The sequence below is a fragment of the Bombus fervidus genome, chromosome 15 (genome assembly GCF_041682495.2).
Source record: "Bombus fervidus isolate BK054 chromosome 15, iyBomFerv1, whole genome shotgun sequence".
Classification (NCBI taxonomy): Eukaryota; Metazoa; Arthropoda; class Insecta; order Hymenoptera; family Apidae; genus Bombus; species Bombus fervidus.
This window is the reverse complement of record NC_091531.1, coordinates 6,793,424-6,805,515: the sequence shown is the minus strand read 5'-3', so window position 1 is coordinate 6,805,515 and position 12,092 is coordinate 6,793,424. Positions and strand designations below refer to the sequence as shown.

Below are 12,092 nucleotides of genomic sequence, written 5' to 3'. Positions count from 1 at the left end.
TAAAAACTGACTTTAAATAAGACGTGTGTCTTGTTAATTACTGGAAATAGATGTTTGTTCAACACATCGTATGTAACTTCTTCAACGCTCATTTATAGTCCGTTAAAACTGCTATTAGCTGATGGATATTTCTAAACGGATATGTATTAGATTGTTTAGAAAATCTGTAGCAAAAGTTAAGAAAAATTTATATATAATTCGAATTTTTACCATTTATAACTTCGCAACTTCTTTTTCAAAGAATTGATCGTCTTTTCCATTTTCCAATAAATTTTGCAATGACTACTGTAAATAATGATGAAAATACTATGTTTGGTAATTAAATCAGATAGAGATGAACATTCCAGCTACATTTCAAAATTTTTGGGACATATGAAATACAACAGTATCTTTTCACTGGAAAAAAGAAACCTGCTTATTGGCGAATTTTCGATGAATCTTTTTAATTTATTTTAATATCCAATTCTTCTTTGTTGAAACGCTTCATAATTTGATAGAAATTCATAATAAAAATGCTACAAACTTTTTAAATGACCCAAAAAGATATTAATCAATCTAGTGTAGATATAAAGAGTAAAGGGAAAAGCAGAGAATGTCACAAAATAGCTTTATCGAGAAAATTAAGTTTTAATATTTTAGTCCACTAGGAAAGAAACAACATAAATTAAACTGTACTTTTCACACATAAAATGAAATTATATCGTACTTAGATATCGTACAAAAGAATGGTTAATAAAATATTAATTACTTTTACCTGCGTTTTGTTCCAATACAGAATAGACATTCCCTGTTTTTAACCAGTACACCAAATTCTTAGGGCTATCTTATAGAGATATTTTGAACATTATAATCATTATGATCTAATAGTATTACAATCCCAATTATCACAAACAAAATGTGTTTTAAAATGGAAAATCACGAAAAACAGACATTCCTCGTTATTTCCCTTTACTCATTAGGAAGTTAAGATTAAAATGGGAAAATTACCTTGAGAGAGGTGAGTTCAGCGCGTAGTTCGTGAAGATGCTGAGCATCGCAAGATGCCTCACGTAGATTCGACTCGAGTCGTGCGTGGTCCTTGCGCAACACTTCGATCTCACGCTCCAGCTCCTGCATCCTGGACCCCTTGCCGGGTCCCTTTGGGTTGAAGCTACCCTTAGCGTTCCCTTTGGCTCCTTCTTTACCGAGGGAGCCCCAGTTGCCTACCGATGGGTTTTCGTTCTTCGCCTCAAGCGAGGAGGCACTTGGCGCTTGACGCAGCGGGATCTGTTGCTGTTGTTGCTGCTGCGACTGCGTCGGCGGTTGTTGTTGGCCTCTGCGAAACAGCGATCTGAACTTCATCATGGTCGCTCTTCACACTTCACTGGACACTTAACCGAAATTCCAAAACCATCATTCCCGAAAACACGAACATTTATTATCCTCTCATCGTCTAGCTAACGACATTATCATAATGTTCAATTTATAATTATTATTCACCTTATAAACCAATTACGTTAGGAAATCGAACAAAATTATTTATACTCCTATAAGACTTATTTAAAGTCTCCATTGCAGTCCATTTTACAGGTAACACGATCCCAATCGATAAGAATTCCATCTTGGGGATCTATCCCCCTCACAAGGACAAACTTCATTAGCAACAAATATACATATTAGAGATAATCTAGATTCCCTATAATCAATGCTTTTACGTTATACACAATAGCCTAATGAAAGAAATTTTTTAATACAGTTGTTTTTTACTCTTTTCGTAGGATAGCATAGATGTATCTATACTAAGGTTTACGGTGAAATTCTATAGAATGCTTTGTAAGGAAAACGTGCCACTTTCACATCGTCGAATTAACAACATCGGATTTCAAGTATAACTAGTATACACGGGGAAAAGTTTCCTCGACTTCTTTTTTCTCCAAACGAGCTTTCTCGATCCCTGAACGATGTCGCTTGAAGTTAAGGTTACACGACGAGGGAAAGACGAGATCGTTTAGCAACAGCGTGTGACACGATCCCGAAAAGGAATTCGAAAATTCGTATACGAGATGCGACGACCTCGAGCCACTTTTCGAGGCCTATGTGTCTCTCACGAGCGTTTACAAATTCCAGCCGAGCACGTACGGAGGATTCGGCTGGATCTTAGTCTCCGACGGCGACCACTTGTTGCATCGACCGGCCGACCTCCGTGGCGCGAGTGTATTTCTTCTCGATGTTTGTTCGAAAGATACGCTTGCATTCTTGAACGTCCAATTCGCCAGATAGAAACCTTCCAAACGAATCCCCGATGAAACCGATCGTCCAAGCTTCGTTCCAAGTTTGAACTTCAAACACATCGGTAGTTTAAAGCCACTTGCGAAATTCCAATCATTGATAATTCAACGTTCTATATGTATTATAGTATATTCGTTAGTTTTTGGATAAAAAATTTGAAATTCGAAACTGAAGCTTATTTGTACTATCGATGATATAATGCTTTTTTGTATGATTTGAAGAACTTTCCTTTGAAGAACACAGAAAAACAACACACTCTCCACAGCGGTGCATCGAGCACTGAATACGAGTCTCGACTTGTGTCCCCTCCAGAATGGTTTACCCCACCACGGGCCCCGACCATTTTGCTGGACGAAGGGCTTGAGAACGCGTCTAGGCGTCGAATATATACTTGGAAGTTACTGTAGCAAACGATGATGCTGCTGATCCTTTTCAGGATCCACTTTCGATACACACAAAATATGCTCTTTATGTAAAGAGCGATTATTCTCATTTTTCTGTCTATGACAAATCGTTATCAGGCTATCGCAAGGACATCATGATGTTTATCATACGAACGAAATATACTGTGTGACAGTAGTGTGAGGTAGTGAAATTTCAATTGCATAAGATTGCTTCGGATTTCTCGCGAGATGAAAGATTCATTGAGAATAAATGGAAGTTGTTTAAAGGAGAAAATTAAGAAATAAGTATGGTGAAGCACTGATTCTTAGAAAATATTTTACATAAAATATTCTTGGTAGAATTAGGAACTTCATAGAGCCATCTACAAAGGCTGAAATGTTTAAATTTCACGCACTTTCAGGAAGGGCCCTGTTAAACCGATCGAGTCGCCGATGGGGCTTCGATCATTCGATTTCTTGTTCGATTTTTTCATAACGAAGATCCCTGTAACCGCAATAGCGAGAGAAGATGAAAGAGAAACAAAGATAATTGGCGAGGATCGTGGTGGGGCTTAAGACAGCCTGCGCCAACTCTCTGGGAACGAGTACATACGCCGTCGAAGATGGTTAGGCGAGTACAGAGGGGCGAGGAAGAGGAGGTAGAAGCTGCTTAAGGAGGCCACGGAATCTGCAGACGTCTCACCGTCGACCAGTTTTCTCATACGGTCGACATATGGTATGTACCCGGTGGCCTAAACTTCCACAGGATAAATCTCTACCTGAGGTGAGCCCTTGACCTGCCTTCTAATGCAAAACTCATTACTACAATCAACATATATCATCAGATGTTAACTCCAAAACATGAACAGAAAGAGAATGGCGTTCATATCATTTCTTAAATCCTTTTCTGGTTTCCCATGTATGTACATAGATTCTGAATTCTATAAAATAAAGAGATCTAAATACTACAGTCTAGACTAGTATAGTTGAATTAGTATATCAAACTTGTGTAAGCTAAGTCTGACGACATGACTCAAGTCTTGCCAAGGTCTGGGTTAAATATAAGTCTAGCCTGGGTCTAGGTTGAATCTAGTTATATTATCGAAATGAAATCTTATATTTCTACTAATATTTGTAACTTGTGTTACGCGAGAGTTATCCAGAATTAAAATGGAACAAGATGGTTACTCAGAACGCGAAAAATGAAATCAGTCTCTTTGGAATGTCCGAATCGATGACTCGACTCTAACGACTGTAATCTGATAAGGATCGATTTCAAGGTAAGTTAAATAACGTGGACAAAATGCAATGCTGTGCATATACCTGATCGCATTTTAAAGCTAGCACATTCGTAAAGCAGGCTTATTATGGACCTATTGTCCTGGCACTATGCAACGTGTGCATATGTGTCATTATCAGACCCGTATTGGCGCTTTTCTATTCAGTTTAGCGGAAATACAACGCGTCCACTTCGTCATCGCAAATATCTTCAAGCATATAGACGTCGAGGCTGCGGAAAAACGATCCAAAAAAAAGACAGGCAGAAATGCGTCTAAATATACATGGTCGCGATGCGATGTTGGAAAGTATCCTGGCTGGCGTCCACTGGCGCCGAATCTAAAAAAAAAGTCTGGGGAATACGCGTTCGGCAGATTTAACATAATAAGCTCGTTGTACGGGGTGTTGCGAAAATTTCTATGAATAATCATTCGATTCATTGTTTCTTTTCTTTTTATATGTATATACAGTGAATCACAGAAGTATTCGAATACTTGTATATACATTTTATGAATATATTATGTTGAAATTTCATTAACACTGCCATGAGACTATTGCGGGTAATATCATAATAAATATAATCAATATATACATTCCTGCTTCAAATTGTATCAATACAATCATGATAGACGTTTTCATTACATGATAGCGAAATTTCAAACTGTTTTATAAAATAAGTTCTCAATTTTTATGAGTTACTACATATTCATAATGAAATCTGAAGAAAATGTTTAATTAAAAATTAATTAAGATCTTTCTTCTTCTTTAGGTGGTATCCTAACCTACTTCACCGACACGTTACTTTGCTCGATCTAAATAACATTTACTGGATTATGTGGAATACCTGTTGCACTTTATAAATACATACAGACATATCTCTCCGTGAGACTAAAGAAAAGAAGGAACAATGAGAAGAATTCAAATATCTCATCGTGCGATCAATCCGTTTGAATATTATGTTCTCCTAATTGTCTAGAACAACATATAATTGCGTCTAGCATGGTTTAACATTTCCCAGGCGTACGAAGGTGGATGCGTTGGTAATATCAATAAGAGAATGTCCGCTACGATGTAGACACGTCGGCTTGTCGATGCACTTAAACGTTCGCGCGTTGTTCGTTCCTCGATTAATATTCCATATAACGTTCCTATGCAACAATTTACGTCATTGCGTTCCTCCAGACGCCAGAAGATTGATTAAATATTTCTTATCTCGATGGTTCTTCAGCCCTTCGATTTGTACTGCTTCCCTCAACGTTTGTTTAACCGACCTTGTAATTAACTCCCGTCATTCTAACTTTAAAGAAAAGGTATCCAATTCTTTGGTTCGTTCTATTGGAATCAGAATACGAAAATAGAGCGAAATATAAGCCAGGCTGTTTGATAAACGAGATCAAGGCTGATCGAGCGTGCTTTCTCTGAATCACCGTGACATCAAGCGTTTAGTTTGATCGAACTAACGAGCTTATAAACCTCTTTCGCGAATTGTCACGTCCAAGGAATTGCGACGCTTACGACATGGCCTTATCTGTGGCTCAAGGAGACGCAAAAGAGATATCATTATCGCCAGGTGTAAGTGTAGGAGGTTCCATCGCTCATGCATACTTTATGACGTGATCGATTCGTGTAATAGCATTCAGTCAGACAACGATTTCGGCGAATTCTTGTCTTGGGTGATTTGTAGGCAAGAGAAAGGAGCTATGGATTTCTTTGCGGCGACACTGTAAGATAAGGAACGATGTGAGATGCCGGTGAATTGGACGGAAATCTAAAAAGGCTGAACTTTGTTTTAGGACACACCGAATTTGTGACTTCATTTCTTAAATCTTTTTATTATTTTCTAAGTTCTTTTTTAAATTACTATACACTTTACAAAACAAGCTTTACTTACAACAAATATAAAACCCCATGCACGACGTAGACATGAATAAAGTATACTTAAAATAAATAAAAAAGTTGAAAAAACTTTTTCATAACATATAGTGCAAAATAGAAAAAGTTTGAAATTGATACACTATGAATTTTAGTAATATCTGTATTAAAAAATTTTGTAATTTTAAATGTCATCTATTCTATGGCATTGTTCTTATTAAATATATATCTATTTTGTAAAATTATGATATCTTTTTTCTACAAACTTTCTTTCGTTCGCCACTATATGATAAAAATACTAGTTTTAAGATATAGGTATCGTTATTTCAAACGTTATACATATATACGTATTCAGTGTGCTCCAAAATGAAGCTCAGTCGGTAAAAATGACGATGATCAGTGAGGACAGAATAAGCAAAGGAAGAAAAACACGCAGGCGTATTTTCGTCACGCGGCTGCGATACGCTTGATACAAACATTTATATCCAAAGCAAACAGCGATTGTTTCAGTCGCCTTGTGCAAATATTGAACAGGCAACGATTACAAGGCTGGAATGTGGGTTGTCTTCCATTTGGTTCGATTCGAATTCTGGATTCTTTTTTGGAGGTGGCTGATAAACGATTACGAAGAATAGATAAAGACCGTGGTGCGGAGTTGATGTTGATTCCTCGGTCAGCTTACGCATGACGTCACTCCGTTCCCCGTTTTCTACCAATTGACTTTGCCCTTATTCAAAGGCCTTTAGAGCGTCTCGTCGCAAGCTTCTATTATAGTGATTCCATTCATAATAGCCTCTGTCTGTATCTTTTAGAAATATTCAAAGTTTGTCAGATCTAAGTGTACTAGTGTATATTCAGAAATTTCGAAGCGAAAGTTAAAGTAGATTTAGCTAGAATGAACTTATATACAACATTTAAAGATATATAAAGTTATATAAAACATTTTAAAATTTCATTGGCACTGAACACAAATAATTTGCCAATTAATTTGATAGTTACAAACTGTAGATTATACAGTTCTTTCTTACAGTTTTATATCAAAGAGGATAATTAGATAATTTGTAATTTCAAAGGATCTAGATGTTAAATCTGGTGGTTAAAGATTATGCGTGCCATCTGCTGCATGAAGTTCATTGATAACTTATGGCGACTTAAAGACTTCACTAACGCGTTTACTTGGCTAAACACCGTTCTATGGTGAATCGCCGTAAATACAAAGAAGTTATCGGGCTGCAACGAGTAGCTCATTGACTTTTGATTCACTGGGTATGTAGGTCGTCCGACGTCGACCAAGTACCGCTCTCATTGTCAGAGTGGGTCGTCGATCCGTCGAACAGTCGCCACTTTAGAGACCCCGTAAGAATCGACCTGTGCCTTTCTTCTCCCTCTCTCTCTCTCTCTTTCTTTCTCTCTTTCCTTTTCTCTCTATTAGCGTAAAGAGCCGCATCTTTAGATCTTAATTAAGAGACGACAACGAGCAGACATTGTCGACTGACTCTACGCCAAACAACTGTATACTCTGCAGGAGATATTACTCGCGGACTTCAAGTTTAGTACAGATATGTGCTTCCGTTCATAAATATTAGGACATTCGCTGGATTTATACGAAATATTTAATCTAAAATATCAAGAGAAGAATTAATCAATTAGAATTTTATATACATGCAAGATTTTAATGTATTTAAGAACTCTTCAGGAAGTGGTGGTTATAGGAAAAAAATGAGCGTGACTTATCTGATGTAATGGAGAGGTTGATTTATAATCACCTGGAACAGGATTGGACCAGTTAGTAGGTTAGAATGGACCTCTTACGTCAAACAGCATGATTCAGAGGGAAATGTTAGAAGGAAGAAATGTATACAGGTTGGTCAGACTAACCAGATATCCCTGAAAGAGTAATGAATCGATTTAGTTACTATAATTTTGTATGTATGCGCGAGCAACAGATTAGAATATACAGTGGTTCATGAAAGTGTCCCACCATTTATAGAAATTTTTTATGAATATATTGTGTTATGACTCTCATGACTCTATCGGTAAAATTTGAAATAAATCAGAGAATATATGTATATAATATGAAAATTATGCGTCCAAGTATGCATTGCAGTATAATGTAGTCCTAGAAATTGTAAAAGCATAATCAATTATCTATTACAAATATGAAAATTATGCGTTCAAGTATGCATTGCAGTATAATGTAGTCCTAGAAATTGTAAAAGCATAGTCAATTATGCTTATGCAATTATGCTATATAATTAACTATTACAAATAGGCTATTCACGGTGTCTACCAATTTCTTCGCCAAATATACATTTGCAATAAATGTTTTGCAACTCTATATCAATTTTTAAATTGATTCCAAATTTTACCGATACAATCGTGATAGCCGAGTCTCGTGAGAGCGTCAATGAAATTTCAGAATGTTTTATATAACATGTACATATAATAAATACATGAAAGCTTTCTGTGATATCGATGTAACGATGTCTAATTATACAGGGTTCAAATAAAACGTCCTGAAAACAACCATCAGGAGTAATTACGAATAATAGTCTATAGGAGGAACCATGGTGTGATAACACTTGCTATCAAGAGAGCATAGTGTTCAAAAAGGTGGTCGATTCCATTAAGAAGTTGTTGGGTGAAGTCAATGAAGTCACCAGGTATGGTGAACCAAGCGAGAGTAATGTATAACCTCCTGATTTACATTCGCACGTGTTCTCAAGGCATCATGAGGTGATTTTTGGAGAGTTCTCTCGGCCACTCAAGTCTGGCGGAGGTGTTGGCGGTCTCCGCCACAAGAAACAAGAGGAAAGGAAGGAAACTGCAGCCAGTGCAAAAAAGGAACTGGTTTAAAGCGCGGTAGCGCTTTCTGCGGACCAGAATTCGCCTGCTTAGCAGCGTAAAGCTATTGCACGTAACAATCAAGTAGCGTATCTTGACAGTAGGAGAAAGTGTACTCTATACAGTCCCGGACTTCCACTTTTCTAGCTCACGCAAAGCAAATCTTCGCCTGTGGAAAACGCAACAAGTGAAGTCTGGCTTATACTAATTTTTATAGAAAGTAGAGACGATAGGAAAATCAGAAATAAATATAGTGGTTTATGAAAGTATTCGAAAACTGATAGAAGCTTTTTATGTACATATATATTATACAAAACATTTTGAAATCTGATATCGATCAAATTTGAAATAGATCTGAAAATTATATGTATAGAGGTTACAAGATATTTATTGGAAGCATACATTGCGCATAAATTAGCAATGTATTTGAAGTTAATTATTATTCACTATATTAATAAGCCAATGTTTCGTGACATTATCTTTAGTATTAATTGTACGTTTAAGACTATTATTGACTTAAGACTTCCACGATGGTTCTCCGAATTCATCATATTTGGTCTTCAGGTTATCAATCATGTTATATATTATTTTGTAAGCCGATCATCCGTGAACGTTGTAATTCACTTCTTCAAGGTTATCCTGAAACTGAGTGTTTCCAGGTTTCTTTTATGGCCGTGTTCGGAACACGATTTCCATTGGCCAACCAGAGGCACTTCATTGACCATAAAAAGCATTAACAAAATCTGGAAATACTCAGTTTCAGTATAACACTGAAAAAGTGAAATACAACGTCCAAGAAACGTCGGCTTACAAAACAATATATAATACGATTGATAACCTGAATAGTATCCATGCTGTATACTAATTTTCTACTGAGTGTATATTTACCATATATGTCTTGTAATTTCTATATACATTTCCAATTAATATGGTAGTATAATAATTATGATGATGTCTCTTTACAATGTTAACGAATTTTCAAAAAGTTTTGTAGAATGCATATAATATATTCATAAAAAATTCCATGGTCGGTATACGAGTACTTCTGTGAACCACTGCTTTTTTTATAGAAAATTATGACATTCGTCTGTATGTTGCACATACATGTACGTTTAACAGCGTACAAGTAACATATGGCATCGAGAAATGATCGGGAAAGAAGCGTGTATGAGGTCACTGAACCTTCCTATGAGCTAACGACGCATCGTACGTATCCCTTTTCTCTCTTTTCGCGTTCGTTCGGTTTTTTCCTGTTCCGTAAAAGAGAGGAGGCCGCCACACGCGCCTAACTGGCAAAACGTGTCACATGGCTCGCATCATTGTGAGAGACGCATGGTTTGTGGTAATGGTAATCCAATCGCCGGAGACTCGTTCGACTTGAAACTCACTTGTGGTGTCGCTCCTCTAGCTTCGCCTCGTGTCTGCCAAGCCGCTCGACTTTTCTGCTCGTTGGCCTTTTCGGGCTGAAAAACGACGCGACCACGTCCCGCTTTTTTCCCGTGCCGGCCGGTGGCTTTGGTTCGGGTTTCGATCTGAAATTTTCAATAAAAACGCTGTTTTTATATTTATGAGATATTACAGAGACGAGAATTTGTAAAATCGAGCAAACACGATTCGAATACGATTTTTAATTTGTAACTGGATTGTGAGTACAGTAGTAACCTAAGTTATAAATTTAACAAATTGAAATTTGTGTACTTGTATTCTAAATTTGTATATTATTATATTTTTAAACTTGTATAATACGTTAAATACAATGTATGTCACGGAGACTTCAATTACATATATATTACAAAGCCTATGGTTGATTGCAACAATCCTGTTGCTACATGCATTACAAAGTGACAAAGTGTATATTAAATTTTCATGAGCGAAAGAGTGGACAAAAACGATGCATACGACATTACCGAATCACGTAAGATTTCTTCAAGAAATATGCAAATGACTAATAAAGGATTGTGCAACACGTAGGCGCGTTAACACTCCTACCTGTGCCCACAACAATCGCATGAACAGCGAACTTATTATCGAATTACAGTGACGAGGCTCCTTTATGTCTTTTTCATTCCTATTTCTACATTTCTATCTAAAAATTCGCCAGTAACTATGCAGTATACGGTTTAATCTTCCTAATTCTGGCTATTTAAATACAGTTCCTTTTTTTTGTAAAAAAGATTTTTTGCAAGAAATAAGGAGAGATTTTTAACTCCTACCTAATAAAACCTAATTAATTTAGTTTTATTACTACTCCCTATCACAGTGAAAATACAAGTAAAATACAAAATAAAATAAAATACCATAAATATAATATAGTAATATAATAGTAGTATAATAATAATACAACAAATTATTAGAATTTACTATGCCCAATAGCACTATTTGGAGGTTAAATTTGAAATCTTAACAAAATCCTTTAAGAGTTCCTTTCTCGAGTTTCTTTGATTGATATTTTTTATTTTGCTAATAAAATGAAGTTTTTGAAAAAGAGACTAGATTGAAATTGTCAAAGTTAACTTAATATAGCGTAGAAAAGTGAACTTGTACTGTTATGGAACATAACATGGTACATATACATATATATATGTACTTTCAGTTTGGTGAGCCATAAAATACAGAAACAGAGATGACATATCGAAAAAACGTAGTAGGTTAGGTCTAGTTTCCTTAAAGATCGTAGGATTTTCTTGTGTCGTTACCAGTTACGACAGACTTGTTCTCTGCAATTAAACGAGATTAATCTTTGACCCACTTAATCTTGAGCATTTAATGAATTGCGTGATCTCAGCTACAATGTGTTTCCTTAGAAAAGAATGTGGAGGAACTTGAACGGATTTGAAGTGTCCAGCAATTATGACATGCATCGAGATGTGACCAGATGATGGGTCAGTTTCATCGCTGACCGCTGGTCAATGCCCTCAGTCGTTCGATCCATTTACTAGGAATGGGGATCTAGTAAATCGGATCGATTTCATTTCGTGTCTGTACTTGGCTAATGCTCTCTTAACGTCTTACGTAAACTGCCAGTAACAAGTGGTCTTAACAAGGAAAAAAAGGGACCGTTACTGGTTTCTCTACCGTAGAATATTTTTTCTATATCTGGTCTGTGGATACCTATACAAATTCATATTTTGATAGAAATGATATAAAGAATAGAATCTATTTAAAGATTTATATCACACATTAGGTATTGTCAACGAATATACTGTATTTATGGTATTTTATATACATTATATGCATTCTATGCATTTGTGTATATTTAAATTTTTCATAAATGTATAAAAATCCGCAGCCTGTCTATTTATGCGCATAAATTGGTCTTACATTTGAAAACTGAAGGGTATACGGGGAAAAACGGGGAATGTCCATTTTTCTTAATTCTCTATTCATTGTGAAAACTATCAAATCACAATAATCATAATATTCAAAATGTTTCCATAAGATAACGTT

General features: G+C 36.1%; 1 protein-coding gene and 2 long non-coding RNA genes across 11 annotated transcripts in view; 2 read left to right on the top strand and 1 right to left on the bottom strand.

The window, feature by feature from the left end:
• Window positions 1-12,092, bottom strand: part of LOC139994919 (uncharacterized) — a 29,715-nt gene that overhangs the window by 9,395 nt on the left and 8,228 nt on the right. For 8 of the 9 annotated variants that reach the window (XM_072017984.1, XM_072017985.1, XM_072017986.1 and 5 more), the window contains 2 exons: window positions 10,034-10,177; window positions 988-1,330 (listed from right to left, as the gene is read on the bottom strand). In XM_072017984.1, the coding sequence (XP_071874085.1) occupies window positions 988-1,330; window positions 10,034-10,177 (487 nt within the window). The remainder of the gene's footprint in view (window positions 1-987; window positions 1,331-10,033; window positions 10,178-12,092) is intronic. The other variant, XM_072017980.1, reaches the window with a different exon arrangement.
• On the top strand, window positions 1,324-5,937 carry LOC139994926 (uncharacterized). Its single transcript, XR_011801802.1, has 2 exons — window positions 1,324-2,957; window positions 3,074-5,937. It is a non-coding gene; the product is annotated as an uncharacterized lncRNA (long non-coding RNA).
• Window positions 6,059-10,611, top strand: LOC139994927 (uncharacterized). Its single transcript, XR_011801803.1, has 2 exons — window positions 6,059-7,664; window positions 8,301-10,611. It is a non-coding gene; the product is annotated as an uncharacterized lncRNA (long non-coding RNA).